The sequence below is a fragment of the Ursus maritimus genome, unplaced genomic scaffold (genome assembly GCF_017311325.1).
Source record: "Ursus maritimus isolate PB19 unplaced genomic scaffold, ASM1731132v1 scaffold_9, whole genome shotgun sequence".
In the NCBI taxonomy this organism is placed as follows: Eukaryota; Metazoa; Chordata; class Mammalia; order Carnivora; family Ursidae; genus Ursus; species Ursus maritimus.
This window is the reverse complement of record NW_024427107.1, coordinates 73,046,167-73,066,154: the sequence shown is the minus strand read 5'-3', so window position 1 is coordinate 73,066,154 and position 19,988 is coordinate 73,046,167. Positions and strand designations below refer to the sequence as shown.

Genomic DNA, 19,988 nt, shown 5'->3' with positions numbered 1-19,988 from the left:
ATTGATTTGAATGACCTTAAAAGGACTTTAATTTAACACATACCAAATGGAAGGGTAGAAACTCTGGGAGTTTTTCCCTTTCTGGCCCTGTAGAAGCTTCTAAAATATGCAGAAATGACCTTATGCCCCGTTGCCTTGTGGCCGCCGTCTCTGCAGTCGCTCCCCCAGTCCCAGTTTGCCAAGCACAACATTACAATTTGGAAAATTCTTGCATAATTGTTTTAATACATGGTCTGTAAAGAGCAGTTTGGTGACATTTCAAACAATTGACCTTGACTCTCTAGCTTGTTAAAACAATTAAAAGAAAACAACATAAGCCTTTCTTACGCTGAACCCTGGCAAGTTAAAATAATACTTTTGATATGTATTCAACATTTATTTATTTTATTCTGCTTTTGAATAGTAAAGGAAACCAGGAAGAGAGATTTTCTGTGCCGTTATGTGGAACAGCTGGTGTTTCTGAAAAAAACAGTTTGCAGCCTACAGAAATCAATATGTCAACATTACAAAAGTGACTTCTGAACCTTCCCAAGCTTGTTACTTCTGGGGTCATTTTCTGCAAGGAGAGTTGCAAAAATTGGCTCTTACTCTTGTTGAATCTGTCCTAAAGAAGACAAGGCATTTATTTTAAGATCTTACCTAAGATGCACCTATAATCTTCATGGAGATTTTTTTCCAACAGTATTTTGGGTGCCTTCTACTGTATTTGTGTTAGCAAAACAGCTGATTTGGTAAGAGCCGCTATGATTGAAAACGGTTTTGGGTGAGCTGTGTTTGAAACTTTGCGGGTGTAAAGGAAAGGCAGTGTCAGTCTCCGGATAGAGCACCTTTCTCCATGGAGAGCTGTGTCATGGTGATGACGGTTTGCTTTGGTCAGCCTGAAGGTCATGCAGCGCAGTGATCCCTGTGCATTCTCAGCCTTCGGCCTGCCGAGAAGTGTGGGCCCGTGTCCTGGTACTTTCATGGTCCCTCCCCATGACACCTCGAGCTCCTAACTCCCTCCTCCCTCTCCAGCTGCGCTGTCCCTGAGTCTGTCAGTGTAGACCAGGTCATGCCGTCACAACAAGCCTCTCCTGCATGGCAGTGACCCTCACAGAACCAGGCTCATGTTCTCCCTCGGACTGCTCACCACTGCAGGTCCACAGGGACTCTGCTCACTCAGGGTCCCAGACGGAGAGAGCAGCCACCACCCTGACCGTGGCTGGGCACGGTGCAAGAAGGGAGGACAGCCCTGGATGGTTTCCCGTCAGCCTCGAAGTGACCTCCGTCATTTCCGCCCGTGCATTTCACTGGCCAGGACTGACGTCACGGCCCCACTGACTTCAGGGGCCTAGAAGGTGCAACCCTGCCGTGTGCCCAGGGTGGGGGGGAACTGGAGATGTCTGCTGACTGTCCCTAGTGCTGCTGCGTGGCTCCTGTCCGCTTCCTTGGACTCACCCCCCCAGCCGTGCCCTGTGACCTGCAGACGTTCTCCTTGGCCAGGCCCTCTCCCAAGCTCGTGATCAGTTCCGGCGCCCCACAGACAGCATAAGCTCTGCGGCACGTCTGGTGCTATGCTCAGTGTCTAGCTCCTTACGAATGCCCCCCCCCCCCGCATTCCAACTTGATGGCTGGTCCCCCCATCCAGATGTCCTGTCCTTCACTTGTCACGTTGGTCACTTACTACAGTCATTTGACTTTTTCTCCATGCCAGCTGCCGTTCCTGTGGGGCAGGCCCTGTCATCTCTTCTTGTGACAGCTCTGGTCTGCCCTCTGCTCCCATCCGTGCTCTCTGTACCCCAGTGATTTCCAAACGCATCTATATATATATTTATATATATATAGAGAGATATTCATTTAGTTACTAATAAGTTGCATTTTTAAAATTTAAAATTTTGCATTTACAAAAGGACTTATAGAGTCCTTACTGTAGGCCTACCAGTATTCTGTGTGTCTTAGAAATATTAAATTATTTCCTCTTCGTACAAACCTCATGAGGTAGTTACTGGTTTTGTCCCCATTTCACAGATTAGGAACCTGAGACAAGGGGCGCCTGGGTGGCTCAGTCGTTAAGCGTCTGCCTTCGGCTCGGTGTGATCCCGGTGGTCTGGGATCGAGCCCCACATCAGGCTCCTCCGCTGGGAGCCTGCTTTTTCCTCTCCCACTCCCCCTGCCTGTGTTCCCTCTCTCGCTGGCTGCCTCTATCTCTGTCAAACAAATAAATAAAATCTTTAAAAAAAAAAAAAAAAAAGGAACCTGAGACAAGCATCCCGTCCAGTGTTACACAGTAATCATTGGTGGGCCTGGGAGGGGAGCTCAGGCATTTTGGCTCAAATACACATTTGCTGTAAGAATATGTTATAGACATTGTAAAACATACATTAAAATATAAAATTCACAAGGATGGGGTCAGAAAGGCAAAGAGGAATTCTGTTTTCTTCCCAAATATAGGTGGGTTGTTCTGCGCACGCCCTGGGTGTGTGCCCTCTGGCTCTCCCTACCATTGGAGCCATCACTCCGAAGTGCAGACTGGTTCCATCCCACCCCCAGAGACAGGCCAGCACGCCTGCCCCTGTTTGCAGACAGTCGGAGCTCCTCACGAACCTGCTACGTCGTTCATGTATAAACCTGACAGCTGCCCCCCTGGCCGGTACCCCTCCCCCGTTGCCCACCTGTGACTCTGTGACAGACTTCCGAAGGCCCCAGGACTCTGTGCTCTTTCTCTCCTGTACGTTGTTCCCTCTGCCTAGAAAGACCTGCTTCCCTCTGTCCTCTGAATAGCCACACTCATCCGGAGCCTCTGAGCCCCTGGGCCCTCTCGTATCCCTCTGACTTTGCACACTCATCCTTTCTCTGGGATGGCAGAGGCCTCTCGTGTGCCAGAGATTCCCGCTCACCTGCAGCTCCTGGCCTCATTCCTTTTGCAGGTGGGTTCAGTGTGTGAGTCCTTGTCCTCGGCCTCTGCGTCCCAGCAGCCCAGGCCACTCACCCCACACACGCGTGTCTCCTCGTGTTAGGATTGACGGTTTGTGGGTTTGTCTCCTCACACGCTGATAGCTCAGCAGGCAGGATGCCATCTTGTCCCCAGGGCCTGGTGCCCTGCACGTGGCATAGAATCATTCATGTCTCTCCTTTTTTTGCCAAAATCCAGAGCCAGACTCTGCTCCTTTGTGGATTCGGCACAAACAGACTGCGTAAGGCACTTTGGGTGGGTATCTCATTTCACTGCTCTGTTTCCCGTGTTCAGACCAGCGCGTGGCATAGCAGAAGTGCAGTAAATGTGCGAATCCTCTAGAGCAGGAACTAGGGCTACGCAGTGTCTAATGGGCGGCAAACTCAAGGTTAGTTTTTCTAACTTCCCCGTACGTTTCCCTGTGGTGTGCGGGAGATGACGTGGCTCATGTTGCTGGCTCTCTGGCCATCCACACCTGCTCGTGTTCATTTCCAGACTCTGTGTTCTTTACATTTTGGGTTTTGTCCCCCTTTTCCCATCTCTATTGGATGGTTGCCTATGAAAGTTCCTTCTCACTTGCTGGTGCTTCTCAGTCATCAGAAATAGAAACCTGAGTCACCCTTAATTCCTCCTTGGATCTCACCCCAGACCAAACGAACAGTCACTGAGCTCTGCTAGCTTTTGCTCCTGGAGCCCTTCTGGGGCCCCTTGTCTCCTCGCCAGCCGTCCTCCCTGCCCCAGGTGTAGCTTTCTCATCACTCCCAGGCACTTTTAGCCACAGCCCTTGGATTGGTCACTCGGCTTCTCAACTGGCCCCCTAGTCCCCCCCCCCAGCATGGTGTCAAATGCAAAGGTGACCTGTCAGCTTTCCTACTCAGCATCCTCCCGTGGCCTCCCAGCCCCCGCCCTGAGACTGGACTGCTGCATCTGGGCCACTACTCTGCACGCTTGTGCCCCCTTGTCTCCTGGCTCCTCTGGTGCGGGCAGCTTTTTCTTCTTAGAGCGCCCCCTGCACCCCCTGAGCCCGCCAGCCGGCTCTCCCTCTTCAGGGCCAGTCCCTCACCATGGAGGCAGCTGGTAAATATCTGCCCAGTGAAAATGCCTGCACATGACCTTCATTACTCCAGTAGCTTCTGATTTGAAATGAAGTTCAGATGGCTGGTAACAGGATATGTGATCAGAGTTCTTTAGGGAAGGAAAAAAATGAGGAGCCTATGGCCAGGAGCCCATGGCACGCTCTAGGGGGCCCCAGAGATGGGGAGGAATCAGGCCGCTAAGTTTTCCAAATGTGTGTTGATGTGCTCATAGAATTTCCAGAGGCAAGCTAGTCCAGAACTCCATGGGTCTGCGGAATCCTAGACCCAGGTCAGCGGGACCATGATGCTCACTGGCCCCGGCTGGACTCCACGGTGATGCTGACACGTCCTCTTGTTGTCCGCCCAGCTGTGCCAGCTGCTGCCAGGGAGCGGAGTATCTCTTCAGATCCTCCCGCCGGACGCCAGGGTGGGGCTGCCATCTCACCGCGCATGCAGAGAGGGGCTCTGCCGTGTGAAGGAAGTTGCCCCGGGCCAGCTGGCCATTACCCGAATCCTTAGATTTCTGAGCTCAAGCCCTGGTCATGTGGATCAGGCTGTCTTCTGGGATGCTGGTCCTCCAACTCGCACCCCTGCCCTGGCCCAGAGTCACCTGAATTAAAACCTCCAGTCCTGTTGGGGATGAAGTCTCCCAGTGTGAGACACAGAAGTCAGAAGTGGAGCTGGCCCTGTGCACCCTGGTGTCTCTGCTTCTGACTTGCTGTGTCTCTTGGGTAACCGGGGGCGCTCAGAGCCTTTTTTTGCAGTGGCGGTGGGTGGGGGGTGGCGCGGAACTGACAAGGTCCCACCGAAGCAGGACTGTATGGCAGGACTTCTGAATGAAGACTTCCTTCTTCAGCATCTTGGAGGCCAGCGGGGGCCGTGCTGGCTGTCAGTGACTGCGTTGGGGAAGTCTGTCCTACCATGTCAGGAGGCAGAGGGGGCAGCCCAGTGCTGCTGTCTGCTGTCTGCAGTTCAGTGGGCTGCCTGCTGTGTGCTGGCGTGGAGGGCCTGCTAGGGTGTGATGGAGGCCGTGGCACAGTGGGCTTTCACTCTAACGAGTGCTTTTTCCCAAGACAGGGAGCTCCCATGCCTTGTGACCCCCATTTGGAAAGGAGTGCTCTCTGCTCTGTGAAAACCCCTGATTGCTAAGAAGTACTGGGATGGGTGGCCCATGGCCCACGGCCCAAAGCTTTTAAAGCCAGAATTACCGCTGTGCCTGGTGCTTCCGAGCTGCCAAGGAGGCCTTCTAAAGCCGAGGGCTGAGATCCCCACCGCAGGCAGATTCTCTTCTCTTTTTTTCTCCTGATTCCTGGGCTTGTGCTGTTGGTGGGTACCAAGTCAGACTTTGGGGATCAGAGTTGAGTAAGATGAGTCTCTTCCCTTGAGCATCTGAGTGTCTGAAAAGGGAAACAGGGAGGTGAATAGATAACAGAAATTGGCAGAAGGGCCAAACCCATGGAGAGGGGGCAGGGGAGGACCCCGTGTCTGTGGGGTACATCCTGGAGGGCTTCCTGAGGAGGGGGCCTGAGCTCCATGTCTGAGGATGACTTGGCAATTTATATGTGTGGAGAGGAGGGTGAGATAGGCATTTCCTTTATGATGGTTGGGGCACAAGCCTGCGGGTGCGGTCATGTAGCGAGAACAGGGGTCGCGTAGAAAACAAAGGCCTCATGCCCATCATGTGCTTCTCTTCATGGCTGTCACTCCGTGGGGGCACTGTTGGAAGCAGGTGCTTGCCTGGCTTTCCTTCAGAGCAAGAGAGCTGGGAAGATGTGGGAGAGCCTGAGGGGACGAGCAAAAGCCAGAGTGATGCGTATTCAGCAGGTCCGATGGAATGATCGTGGGCTAATAATTGGTTCCAGAAACTGCTGTCTTAGCAGTGTGGAGAGAGTTGGTGCCAGAGTCCCAGAATATAATCCCTTATCAGTCTGCTGTTCTGACGACTGTTCTGAGCTTTTTATTAATGTGGCTGATAACACTTTACTCTCTGGGGTGTTCTGAGATTTAATTAGTTCTTGGGCAATTTAGAATAGGTACTTGAGAATATTAGTGCAGCGTTAATTATAAATGAGTGCGTATGAGCTAATTTCTTCAAATGTATGATTGCATGTACACTTAACTCTTCACCTGCCCTTTGCCGAGTCAGCCTGCCTGGTTCGAGTGTTACTACCTGTAGGGGACTCTGTGAAGTCCTGGGGGAACTCAGGGATACAAATGCAGACACACACCCACTGCTAAGCGTGTGGAGTTGGAAAACGGAACAGCGTCCCTCGCAAAGGAACCCCTCTAGGACAGGAGGGGATGGTGAGCAGGGAATGAGGAGATCTTGTGTCCGAGGGGCTTAGTTTTTCTCTGTAAGGTCAGAGAAGCTCATCAGAGTTAAGGGTGTGTGTGTGGTGTGTGTGGTTAGGGGCTGAGAGAAATGGGAATATTTTGGAACCTCTGCTGTGGGTCATTCATGATCCATGAGAAGCACTGAGTCAGTGGGTGCTGTCTGTGTACCAGGCACGTGTTTGCTGCCGGCGACGTAATGGCAGGTAAACCACTTCGTGCAGCAGAGTTGCTCAGAGCTTCACGGTCCAGGCAGAACATGATACCAGCACTTTGAGGTGAGCGCGAGGAGCACCTATGGAGGTCATAACAGGGTCTGAAGGGAGCTCAGAGAAGTTGCTGCGGAAGCAGCCTGGGGGGGCACGGTGGTGGTCAGGGAGGGCTTGGGCTGAGGTTGAAGGCTGTGTGGGCCTTGTCTTCCGAGGAGTGGGGGTGGGCGTGGAGGTGAGGGGAGGGGAAGAGGAGATGGGGAAGGGAGTGCCAGCACTGGCAGAGGCAGCAGCATTCCTTAAGGCTCAGAGGAGTCCCCCCCCCCCCGCCACATGTGGTCAGTGGGGCATGGTGCGGGGGGGCTGGTGCAGTGGTCTTGTTGAGGGTCCAAATTCAGCAGTGGCCTTGGGAGTGGAAAGAAGCGGGCATGTTGGAGAGCTCTGGTGGAAGTATGATTGCCAGGGCCTGGGCAGACTTGGAGTGGGTGGGAAGCAAGAGGGAGTGAGTGGGAGGTGGCCTTGGTTTTGACTTGGGGTGCTAGGGTGGAGGATGGCCCTGCCAGTCTTGAGAACCCAAGGGAGAAGCAGGTTTGGGGAGGAGAGGACTTGTTACTTCTGGTCGTGTGTGGAGTCTGGTGGACTCTGGGCGTCCAAAGGGATGTTATGTACCTGGTGTGGAGCCGGCAGGATGGCTGAACGGGAGCCCTAGCCTTGGGGCCGTCTGCAGATGAGGGCACAGTGGGTGGGGCATCCACGGGCGGAGGTTCCTGAGGCCCCCCTTGCTGAGTGTCTGGAGGCACGGGAGAGCAGGATGCTGCCGGTAGGCGGGAGGAGGACAGTCAGCGACGGCAAGTCGGGGGAGATGACATGAGAGGAAGCTGGATAGAGGCCATTTGTCTTGGGGCTTGGGATGTGGCTGGTGCTGACCTGCAGGTGAGACGGGGGTTGGAAAGAGGAGCCATCTGGGGTGACTGAAAGGATCGTGGATGTGGGCTGGAAGAGGATGGCCTGCTTGAATTGGCAACTTGAGGGCTTAATAAAGGGATCCTGTATTAAAGGCTTAGGTCTTGTGAGAAACTGTGGACAGCGGGGGCGTGAGGTGTTGTTAATACCCTGGGTATAAAGGCAGTGGGGAGAGTGGTCCCCAGAGCTCCAAGGGCCAGCCCGGGGTAGAGGATGAAGCAACCTCAGAGGAGCCAGCAGGGAGGGAGCCTGGGGAGGGACCGCCCCCCACCCCATCTCCTGTGCCTCCAGGGGCCACACCCAGGGGCAAGCGAGGGCAGGGGAGTTCCTCTGGGACCCTCACAGGCAGCTGGGTGAAGGATGGAGTGGGGGTCTTGGGCAAATAGGAACTTGCTAGAACACTGAGGGCACTGGATTTTTGCTCATTACCCTTAAAATGGAACAAATGTTTGGTCTCTGCTCCTGAAGCCACCCGGCCTCTGGTTTTGTAGTCAGAGCACCTCCCTGCATATTCAAGCACCAGGCCCCTTTGTAGATGTGGGGGGGCCTCAGCCCTGTGGGCGTACATGCCGTCTGTGAACATCTGCTTCTGCATGAGGCCCCGCGTTCCACTCTGTGCTGTGCCATTGCTCTTTTAAACACCGTCTTTTCGAAAGGAAATGAAATACAAAGAATTATGTTAATGTGCTGGGCTTGAAGAGCGATATGCACAGACGGCAAGAAATTAAAAGTTACGGTTCCCAGAATGTTGGTGACTCGGCAGAAAGCACGGGGCCAGGGGGTGGGTGAGGCCGGTGCCCCCACAGCTCTCTTGCACTAGCACGCAGCGGGCGGAAGCACAAGGAACCGGAATGCCAGCCCCAGACCCGAGGTGGGCATCAGCCCCACGGCAGCACACGCGTCCCGAGGGACAGCCGTGCGTGCTTCCCCGTGCCGCCTTTCCCTTGCTCGAACCCCGCAGTGCCTGTACTCTTCGAGAGCTCCCGGCCGATCCCGCCGAAACGCAGTTGTAGCTCACGCGCCCTGCCTGCTGCCGGGGCCACTCAGAGCGATGACGGTGGTGGGAGTGGTGTTTGACCCAGGCCTTCCCCGGGCACCCTCACCTGCTGGTGTTCAAGCTGCTTTCAGGGCCCTTCAGAGGTGCTTGCGGCTCAGGATGGACGGGTTGGGGACGGTGTGGGAGGTGATGAAGGGGTCCCCACCCGCTTGAACCAGGGAAGTCACGCCCCTTTATCGATGGTTTATATTGACATTGCTTAAATAATTCACTTGAAAAGCATCCTGCTGCTAAAAACATTGGAGAAGCACCATCTGAAAGCAGCAGGGATCACAGTGGGATTCAGTGATGCAACGTGGTGTGAAGTGGATGGACGAGGGCCCCTCTGCTGAGGGCCTGGCGTTCTGCAAGAGCACGTTTATTAGAGCCTTGGGGCAGAAAGTGAAACATAAAGAGATTGGTGGGAAGGGCACACGGGACCCATGATAGTGGAGTTACCCGTGTTGGGTAACGCTCGGGAAGGTGCTTTGCCGGTCGTAGAGTATCGTGCGGAAGAGCAAGTGGTATTAGCGTGGTGGTGCAGTTTCTCGGTCTCTCGTGATCGTTGACCAGAGGAACCGTACCAGACACACACAGAGCACTGTCACTGCTTCCGTGTGAATGCCAGTGCTGCGGACGGGACTGATGCTGCTCTTCCCTCCCGTGGCCTGGCGGGCCTCCCCAGGAGCAGGCCGTCGAGACCCACTGGGGTCTGATGGCGTCCAGTCCAGTCAAGCACCTCAGGCGCATTTCAGCTGTCCGTCTCACCAAAATCACGTCCTGTTTTCTGTTGGATCAAGAGCCGTTTCTAGAGCTCAGTGGAGATATTTTAGACTTCTCGTACAAGTTGAAGACAAAATACTACCTTAAAATTAATTGTGTAATTAGTATCTATACACAAAGCAGGATATTTTGATGATGGTTCCCCTTAAAAAGAGCGTGTAGAAGCCTTGAGGGGTGACCCGGGCACTCCCTTTTCCCAGCCCCCACCAGTGGCTTCATTTTCCACACTGGATGCTATTCGTTAAAAGATGCTGGTAGCTGGCCACTCCTCTTCGGGTACCCTGTGTAGGCCCAGGGGATCGAGTGGGCATTCTCTGAAACAAGGGTGAGTAAATTATCCCAAAGTGCCCATCAGTGTCATCCTGGTGTCAGCATCCTGCCGTCACCAAAGAGTCACTTTTAGCTCTCCGTGTGTATTGCCAGAGGCCTTCGTCTGTCTTGGTGCGGGAAAGACATAGGCCTTTCCCCGTGTGAACAGAACAGAAACTGTAGTTTTCTTCCCTTTCTGAGAATTGCCTCTTCCCAGCAGGGAGCGTGGCTGCAGAGTGGGAGCGCTGGGCGTGCCCCCCAGCAGCCATGGCGGGATTTTAAATGCTTTCCCCGGGTGTGGGAGGCTGGTGTGGCTCTGTCGCTCCTGGGTCCTAGTGTGGCAGGTGGGCGGGGGCTGTGGGATGTGATCGGGAGCAAATGGCTTCTTGCTGCCTACAGGGGCTTGACTGAGGGTGCACTGAGCAGTGCCGGCCTTTGTGGCCCCCCTTGGCCTTCTGCGCAGACGGGCCTGGCCCCCGTTAGAGGGAAGTGGGCTAGGAGGAAAGAGGTTGTTTAAGGGCAGTGTTTGGGTGCCGAGGTACGTGAGTGCCTGTCAGCCGAGCACCTTTCCCCAGGGACAGAGCAGAGGGATGGGCATGCGATCACTTCCTGGCCCACTGGCCTGGCCCATCTGTCCTCTCGGCCACTTAAGATGATATGAGGCTCCACCATGGAGCCCGGCTGTTCCGTTGGTTCCTGTCCATGTACTAGAGTAAACTCCCTTCCTGCGCCCGTCAGAGGCAGGAGAGGGCAGTAGGAAGCCCTCGCTCTGATGCAGACTGACTCAGGTGTGATGTTGGGTCTGCCACCTGCTGGGGGAGGGTCTCTCGGTCCTGTTGCCTCTCCCCCTCAGAGCCTTATCTTTGTGATGGGCTTAGGAACAAAGCAACTTCATAAGGGCCTGAGGACCGAGGTGGGGGTGACGTATGTAGCATGGTAAGGGCGGTCGTCCATGGGTGAGCTTTGGGGCTCTCTGGGGGCAGGGACGGGCCTCACTCTTCTCTGGGTCCCCACAGCCTGGCACAGGGCCAGGCACCCAAGGGGCTGTCACTCGTTCTCTGTTTAATGAATAGCTGACTTTCCCGCTTGGTGAAGTGTGAGACCTTTATGGCGTCCCTAGGCGTCCTGCAAAATGGGCTAAATCCTGCCATGCTTCACTGCACTCACATCACTGGGAAACAGACACAACCAAGCCAACAAGTAAATAAATAAGCCACGTCACAGGGACTGTCCTCATCAGTAGGAAATGGGTGTGTGAGTTGTGTTTGTTAGATCAGAAGTAGAGTGCTGGATTCCACATTGAACATTTGGACCTGCCCAGCTTCCAAGTGCCCAGTTACCTTCTGACATACTATGTAATTTACCTATTTATCATGTTTTAAAGATATCGAATGCCCCTACTAGCGTGTAAAATCCAGGAGGCAGGGCTCTTTCTCTGTTTCGTACACACAGTGTCCCCAGTGCCTAGGACAGAGCCTGGTACTCCAGAAGGGCCTGTTGAATGAACCACAGCTGGTGAAGAACAACTACATCCTGTAGTCCTTTGACAATTCCAAGGAAATATTTATTTCTTTTGTGCAGAAATGGTGTTTGGTTTAAGAAGGATGGACACGGAGAAGTTCTGGAAATAAGAGGAGAGCGAGAAGTCAGTTTACAAAGAGAATGTTTTATTAAGTGGTAGAAAATTATTGTTGAACTTACTATTATAGATAGAAATTCTGTTTTCAGAAGAGCAGTGCTTCACATGAATACTTAACCAGGGTGAGGAGAGGGTGACTGGCAAGCAGGCAGGCAAACTGAAGAGACAGGCTTTGAAGTCAGACCCACAGCCGCCTAAGCCCTTGCGCGTCACAATCACGTACAGTCCTGAAGATAAAAGTGATCGTGTCTGCAGCGCCTGGTGCTTTAATTGGCCTCGGGTTCTAGCAGTGTGGGGTCTGGAGCGAGCGTGCCCCGAGGACGGACAGTCGTGGGAGAGTTTGGGTGGTAAACGTGGGTGGAGGGCCAGGCCAGGACTTGTCAGGGGAGGTTCCTTAGGAGGTCAGGGCCGATTATTACCGCCACAGACCGGAAACCAGACCCCCGCTCTCCATGCTGCAGCATGGCCGCACACGTCACGTCCAGAAGCACCAGGGAGGAGACTGGAGTGGAAGGAGACTTGAGCAGCAGGCGGCCTGGGGAGGAGGCGGGGAGACGCTCAGATGTGCCTCAGGCCGTGCCCCTCTTCTGTTGTCACCTTTGCCCGAGGTGAAGAACGGCTGGTCTGGTCACCCAGAAGTGTGACTGTCTGCAAAATGCCCTTCACCTTGTGTTTCTTGGAAGGCTCGTGGCAGTGGATTTGTGCATGTAGTCATGGTTGAGACTGTCTACAATTTACTTAATAAATCAGAGCTCACAGGACTCTCACGTGTGTCCGGGACAGACTGCTGCTCAGCAGGTCTCCGTGAAGCCGTCTGTGGGTAATACTGAGGGGTCTGTGTGCCCTGACTGGTTGCCCATGTAGACAGCTTTCCTTCGAGCTGTTGGGGTGGTAACAGCCTGAGGACAGGCAGCTGTCCTAGTGACTCTAACACCCGTCTGCCCCTCGGGCTTTAGGATCACTGACTCTGCGGTGGCCCCCAGACTTTTTTTGCCGTTGCTGTTCTTTGCGTGCTGCTCTCTGTGTATAGAAGGATGAACCAGCAGATGCCGAGGGGCAGGGGTGGGGAAGCTTGTGCCCCAAGACTGCCTCTGGCTACCAACTTTATTTCTTCTGCAGGAGCCTGCTGTGGTCTGAATGTGTGTGTCCCCCAGGCCACATTCCTGTGCTGAAATCCTAATCCCCGAAGATGATGGTATCAAAAGGTGGGGCGTTTGGGAGATGATTGGGTCTTGAGGGCAGAGCCCTCATGAACGGGGTTAGTGTCCTCATCAGGGAGGCCCCGGGAACCTCCTCACCCCTTCCTCCACGTGAGGACACACAAGAAGGCACCAAGAACCAGGAAGCCGGCTCTCAACAGGCACCAAGTCTCCTGGACTTCCAGCCTCCAGAGCCGTGAGGAACAGACTTCTGTTGTTTGCGAGCCCCCCGGTCTGTGGTGTTTCTGTTAGAGCTGCCACAGCTGACTCAGACCGTGCCCGTCAGGGTGGACTGTGAGGGCAAGTGGATGAGAGTGGTCTTGAGGGCATGGTGTAGTGTCCCAGGTGTTCCTAGGACAGGGTGGAGACGATGGGTGTTTAATGTGTGTTGGGACTTGCATGTGAACCGTGTCATTTTGTCCTCAAAGCAGTCCTTGGTGGGGTGGTCTGTGTCATTATTTTATTTTTTTCTGAGGGATTTTATGGAAGTTAAGCAGTTTTCCAAAGTCCCGCTGGACACGGTCGAGTGGAGTCCAGCCCGGGACCCCTGACTCTGGGGTGCAGGGTGCCCCCACCACCTCCATCCTCTGTCCTCCAATGGGCCCTTTGCTGCGTGACTTGCCAGCAGCCGTGTGCAGGGCACACACCAGCACCCATCCTGGAGCTATTGGATTTCGGACAGAAAAAGAAACCAGGAGGAATGTAAGCATTAGCTGGGACGAGGTGGAAGTTTTAAAAAGTCAGTAACTCAGAGGAAGCAGGTGAGTATCTGCAGAACTTCTGGAAGACTGTCAGGCAGGCGGTGGAATTAGCAAGCTCTCGGGAAAGCGTACACCAGCGGGACCTCCCGGCTGAGCCCACGAGGCCTTTCCGTAAAGAAAAGACATCTTTGAGGAGTACAGAGCTGGGTCCCGTGAGGATACAGGGAGGCTCACGTCTCTCATGCTTGGTGTTTTATCTGGAATTCTTTGCTACTCCCTGAACGCACATGCTGCTTTTCCCGTGGGAACTTTGTTTTCTGTCCATGGTGCTGCATTGCTGAAGGGAGCGCATCACACAATCTCCAAGAATCGTTTCCAAGGCTGCTGAGGACAGTGCTCGCCATGTGGTGCCTGAATCAGTGGGAAAACTTCGCACAGAGACCTTCTTGGAAGCTCTCGAGAATGGAATGTAGCTCCATGGGCTGTGGCTCCACGTCGCATGAGGCCACGGAGAATTGAGGGGACATGTGTATTTGGGGTGGTCTTCAGTGGAGAGTGTCTTAGCATCTGTTTGCCTGGCTGTAGCGCGGCTGTAGACAGGTTATGGGGATGGTGATCCCAGGAGGCGGCAGCCAGGGCATGGGGAGGTGAGACAGGGAGGGAGGAGAGCCGACGGTTTGTTAGTGGGCTCACTGCCACAGTCAGCAGAGGTTCGACTCTTCCAGGATCTGGAAGCTTCGGAATGGCTCCCAGAATTGTCCACCCAAGTCAGGAGCCCAGAGCGGTTATGAGCTGGCTCCCTTCCCTTATTGGTTGAGGCTTGCCCCCCATCATATTGAGCTGTCTTCACTTCCGGGCTCAGCTGGGACCCCGAAGGGCACCCTGTGCAGCGGAGGTGGGATGCTGGAGGACAAGGTAAGTGTGAGCTGTCCTCTGGAGCTGCTGCCAGAGTTGGACATGGGCCAGGGGGCACAGCCAGAGCCCCACTGGTGCTTCTGTGGGGGGATCAGAACCTGCACAAAGCACAAACTGGACTCTGGTGCCCATCCAGGAGGGAGGGAGGTGAAGAGTGTTCTGTCGCCCCCTGCCCTACTCCAATTTTTCTCCTACTGTCCCCTCTTGCTCATTCCTCTGCCCTCTTTCCTGCTGCCCCCTTCTTTCCACGGCCGTGCTCCACGTGAGGCTCCATCTCCCTGTGAGTCAGCCCGGAGTTCCGAGAGGCCAAGGTTGCCTAGTCTGACTTCCCAGGTGGTGCAGTCTTCCCCACAGCATCACAAACGGGATCCGAAGGTTCCTTGAAAACTGTCCTTGGAAATGCATCACTGAAAACTACCCTTCCCTCCTTGGACACCTCTCACTGCTGGAAATTTCTTTCTCTGGCTGAAACCTGTTGTGACTTGTACTGTTGGTTCCAGCTGGGCTTCTCTGAGCACAGCAGAGCAGGTCTTGTCACCTAGGGCAGTCCCTTTCTCTGCTCCAGGCCTGCACTAGGCTTGTAAAATAACAGGAAGACGTGGACCCACCCTCCAGGAGATCACAGCACAGTGAGGCGTCTGAATAGAAAATTGCAAAGCAGTGTGGGGAGTCCAGCCATTGATGTGGTGATACACTGGTACGTGCATGTGCGTGCATAAATCTGTGTGTCCTTGTTTGTTATTTGGACAGGCTGGGGTCGTGGGGTGAGGATGTTGTGTGCAAGGTCCAGAGACAGTAAACATCCTGGGTATTTAGTCGGCTTGTCATGCAGTGTCATTCTAGCCCCAGGGGGTGAGCAGATGAGTACCGGTGGGCAGGTGCATGGGAGGCGTGGCCTTGATGGTTCAGGGGTCCTGGGAGGGAGGATTTACCGCAAATCCCAGAGGGCTTTATCTAGTACTTTCTCTTAATGGAGACGGGAGGGAAGCCATTGAATGGTTCAGGGGGCAGGGACAGGGACATGTTGGAATTTTGAAACGATTCACTCTTAGGCCAGGGTGGAGATTGGTTTGGAGTGTGTGTTAGTCGAGATAACCTTCAGCAGAGGCACCAACTGCAGATGTGTTTGAGGATGAGGTGGCCGTTCTTTCGGGTCACGAGGTCTCTGAGGGCTAGTGGTTTCCGATGGGCTCAGTGGCACAGCTGCCATCAGGATCGTGGGGTCCGTCCTTCCCTTCAGGACCTTCACGGCATTGACTTGTCTTTTGCTTGATCTCTTGTGGTTTCTGGGTGTTTGTCTCAGTTCTGGATAGTGGACATGGTAATGTCTGGTTGGAGAAGAAGGACATTTCTTTCTTCTTAGGGAGGAACACTTCTCCCAGAAGCCCCGTGCCTGCCTTCAACCAGACCCCGTTCACTGCACTGAGGTCCTGTGGGCCAGCTGCCGGGGTGGGGGGGGGGCACCGGGACTGGGGCAGCGTGCTCTGTCCCTGCAGCCGGAGGGGCGCCACTCTTGAAGAGGCAGGGGCACTGGGAGTGGGTCTGGCGGTGGAGACGTAAGATTCTTACGCACCTTCCTCTTCTCCACCTCAGGCCAACTCAGGCTCTTCCACACCTTTTTCTCCTCCCATCCACCATCCCCACAGCATGCTCTGCAGTGCCTGCCTAACATACGGTGTCTAAAGCAGAGTCAGGGGGGCGCCTGGGTGGCACAGCGGTTAAGCGTCTGCCTTTGGCTCAGGGCGTGATCCCGGCATTATGGGATCGAGCCCCACGTCAGGCTCCTCCGCTATGAGCCTGCTTCTTCCTCTCCCACTCCCCCTGCTTGTGTTCCCTCTCTCGCTGGCTGTCTCTATCTCTATCGAATAAATAAATTAAAAAAAAAAATCTTAAAAAAAAAAAGAATATTTAAAAAAAATAAATAAAGCAGAGTCAGGATCCAGTTTGTCCAGGGCACGGCTATGAGAGCCCTTCTGACGATGCGGGTTACCGCGGGGCAGATGCTCCTGGTGTTTTAGTTGATTCATGCTGTTAACCCTGGGGTCAGCTCATGGCAAGCTCAAATTCTCAGGGAGGTGGTTTTTGTTTTTTGGGTTTTTTTTTTAATGTGAGCATATCTGTTCCTGCTGTGTCATCCACATAGTGAATTGTATCCCTGGGTGAGTTCTTTTATAAAGTGGAGTGTCATTTTAAAAGCAAAAAAAAAAAAAAAAAAAAAAAATCCCTTGGTCTGTTGTTTCTATGTCTTCATGGCACCCAGTATGTTCTACTGTAGTTGCCTGTGCACGCGTATCACCCAGTTATGCAGGCCCCGTAAGGAACCACTGTGACTGAGGGAATTCGTAGACTTTTTGAGGTGTTTTTAACATAGCCACTGCAGGGTGATATCAAACATTCCCATCAGGCATGGTGCAAATCCAGCCTCACAAAATGTGAGCCCTGGTGGCGACTTTGCTGGTCGCTTGCTTTGCCTGTTCTTTAGCTCTGCAGGGCTTGTCGTGTTCCTCAAAGGATGGACCTGTGTGATGGTCCTTGACTTTCCCCTTTGGCCTTGGGGACTAGTAATGCACAGTCCGTCCGATTCATGCTCTCATCTGCTAATTTTTCTATTCAATTCAATGTTAATGTGTTTCGTGCTCACACTAATTACGTGACTAAGGACCCTTTCCAGGCAATTAAATTCCCTAAGACTGTTTCCACCAGGTCTACACATGTTCCGGGCACACCTGCATTATGGGGACAAGCACCAAAAGACGTCATCTGTAGAACACAGAACATTAGTGTATGTTTTGATCAGTCTGCCCCATTAGCCACGTGTTTTCCTATCCTCATCTTGAGAGAGCCTTCCTTCTACAAGCAGGCCTCCCCGAGAACTTGTGCTTCTTCATGTTACCTTGTCCCTCCACACGTTCGTTGGTATGTTGACGTGCGGGTCTGGCTGTAGGCAGACCTGAATCGTGATAAGCACAGGCTTACCGAGTTGCCCCAGGCCGTCTCCCTTTGGTTTCTCCGGTCTTCTCCAGCTTCTGCCTTATTGCTGCGTGGTTCCAACTTCACCTGCGTGACGTGTCCCCCGCCTCTTGCCAGTGCTTTCCGAGCCCCCCCGTCCGTCCGCCCATGTGCCTGTCCCACAACCAGGGCCCCGCCCTCCGCTCATGTCTGCTAACAGGCTGTGTGGAATGGTTCCTTCTGCTTGTCATGACGTTCCAGAGGTGATTCTTGGGCAGGTTATTGCAGGTTGTGGTTGTGATTCTAAGACAGAAGATGTCTTTCCCCTTCCTCCCCTGTGTTTCCTTCGGAATCTGGAACAGCCTGCCTTTAAGAGATGGCTTGTGTTTTTATTCTTCACTTCGTATCGAAGTGTTTCTTAGCCCTCGGGCTACTGCCAAGTCTAGCTGTGCGGGGTTAGCTGTTGTTCCTTCTGAGGCTGACACATCCATTCTTTCGTGTGTTGAAATGTCTTTTGAACCCATTCAGCTCCTCGTCCCCAGTGGTGGCATGGGTTTGAAGCACGGATGCAGGGTAGCTCTTCCCCCACATAAAATGTTCCTTCCACGGCAGCAGGGGAGGGCTGTGGGTCAAATGCAGCCTCAGACATGTTGTGCTTGGCCCTCCCATTGCTTTAAGATTTTTTTTTTTTATTACTGTCAACCTTGAAAAATCAGAAGATTTCATGTAAAACTGGATTTCCCATCTCCCTTTGAACAGTCAGGGAATCTGGTGACTTTGCCCTCAGCCCCGACAGGGCGGCCCTGGCTGGCACTGGGGCCTGTGCTCTGTCACTGGAGCCCCATCTGGCGGTTTCGCCCATCCACACTCCTAGTCTGGTCTCTGTGAGTGCTGCCGTCAGGGATGGAGGGCCCCAGACTCTCATGGACCTCAGGCCCTCTAGGACCTAGCTGTTACTCCCTCCACTGGTTTTATTTCTACCTCCCTGCGTCTCCTTGAAACTGTAGCTAAAACACTAGGCAGAGCTGATGGTTTTGGATTCTACCGTCGCTCCTCGTTTCAGTTGGCCACAGCTGGTTGTCCTTGCCCGCACCTTCTTGCACCCGTCTCTCCCACCAGACTGCAGGGCTTTTGAGGGCCCTATCGGCCTTTCTATCCACCATAGAAGGTAGCTAGTAGTTGTAGCTTGAATGATTCTTCCTCGCCTGTAAGTCTTGGAGATCATATCTTCTTTAGTAACTCTGAGGTCTGGTAGGCTTCGTGAGAACAAGGTGAAGAGTTATGCCTGCTGTATCAGCACGGGATCCCCAGTGCCTCGATGGTGGCCCATGGCAGTGGTGTAGGGAGTATTTGCTGAATCAGATGAGAGCCCAGAGAACCAAAGACAATGCCTGAAGTGAGAGACAGGCCCACACAGCAGTGAGGACCAGCATGTGTATATCACACACATATATTTCTTTTACTATCCCATAAAAAGGTTATGTGCAGTCTCCAATTCTGTCACTGATACAAAAGGATATTTTATACATCTGGGTATTATTTGCTCTGTAGGTGATGAATCTGACCTTGAACTGGAAAGGAAGTACAAGGAAGACGATCGAGAAAAGACCCCGAGGAGGCCGCGGACACAGAGGACAGAGAAAGTCCAGAAGATCCCCTCAGGAAAGGAGGCCGGGCAGATTTCTGGAGTGAAGAAACCCATCATAAGTGTGGTTTTAACGGCCCACGAAGCTATTCCAGGTGACCACAGCAAGCAGGAAGGGGCAAAACGCATCTTTTGGCACGTCCGTACTGGACAGCCTGACAGCTTGGACCCTGTAGTCCTGGGAAGCTGGCTCCCTGATGGGGTCTCCCTCTGGTTACCCATTTCTGTGGCTCCACGGAAGTGCCGGTTCCTGCAGGACTGTCGTGGATAGCGTCTAGAGGAGAGGTTGGGGGGGGGGGGGGCTGCTGTTGCTGCCAGAGGCCCGATCAGCATGTTTCTTCCTCTGCTCCCCTGGCCCAGCCCCTGTCTGGGGAGTGCCCTCCCCTTTCCGTCCTCAGTGATGGGGCCCCCATGGGAGACAGCCCCGCTCAGACGAGACGGATGCGTCTGCTCCCCAGAACCCGCGCTTTCACGGTCCCTCTGCCCATTTTTAGTGGGCTCGTTGTGTATTTTATAATCCGATTTCGGTCTCCCTTTCCTTTCACATAAAATAGAGTGGAGATATTATACTACCTTTTTTAAAAAAGGTCTTTCAGGAAGGGATACTTTAGACAAAAAGCAGTTTATGATAGCAGGTTCCAAAGTATTATAATGTTTTTTTTCCTATTCACTTGGGGTGATAGTTGTCAAATAATATTTAAAAATCGAGTGTAGGATTTTAAGAGCAGCAGCTCTTTTCAGTGGTAAGAGTGGTCACTCCTTATTTAAAGTGGAAATGCTGGACAAGTGCCTCTTTATACCTCAGCGCGGAGTAGGATGGTCGGTAGGAAATAAGGCTTGTAAAAACAGGTGGCTAGAAGAACTTTCTGGAAAGTTGCTTCGTCTGCCCCAGCCTACTTCAGAGTGTATCGACCTGGGAAGCAAAACCTCGGAGAGGGAGCGGCTCCTCTTCTCCGCCGTCTCTAGAGGTTCCTATGGTAATTTCTTTAAAATTGATGGTAATCCTTTGAGATTTCTGTAAGTGGGGGTAAATGCGTAATTGGTTCCTCTGCTATTCTAGAGATGGGGTAGATTGGAGCCTTTTCTTTGATGCACATGTGTGCGCTCGTGTCCACTGCTGTACAGGGTCTTTGATCATTTTGCATCCTAGAAGTGCACAAGCTAAGGGACCTTTGAGGTTTTCCATTCCACACCCTTCATTTGCTAGGGTGGAAACAGGCGCCCACCGATGGTAAGGTCATGTCATATGTGGGCCTGGACACCTGGCAGCTTCGATTCCTGTTCACAGCTGATGCCCCTGC

General features: G+C 53.2%; 1 protein-coding gene across 2 annotated transcripts in view; it reads left to right on the top strand.

The window, feature by feature from the left end:
• Window positions 1-19,988, top strand: part of ZFAT (zinc finger and AT-hook domain containing) — a 206,638-nt gene that overhangs the window by 69,278 nt on the left and 117,372 nt on the right. For both annotated transcript variants that reach the window (XM_040626166.1, XM_040626167.1), the window contains exon 4: window positions 18,594-18,782. In XM_040626166.1, the coding sequence (XP_040482100.1) occupies window positions 18,594-18,782 (189 nt within the window). The remainder of the gene's footprint in view (window positions 1-18,593; window positions 18,783-19,988) is intronic.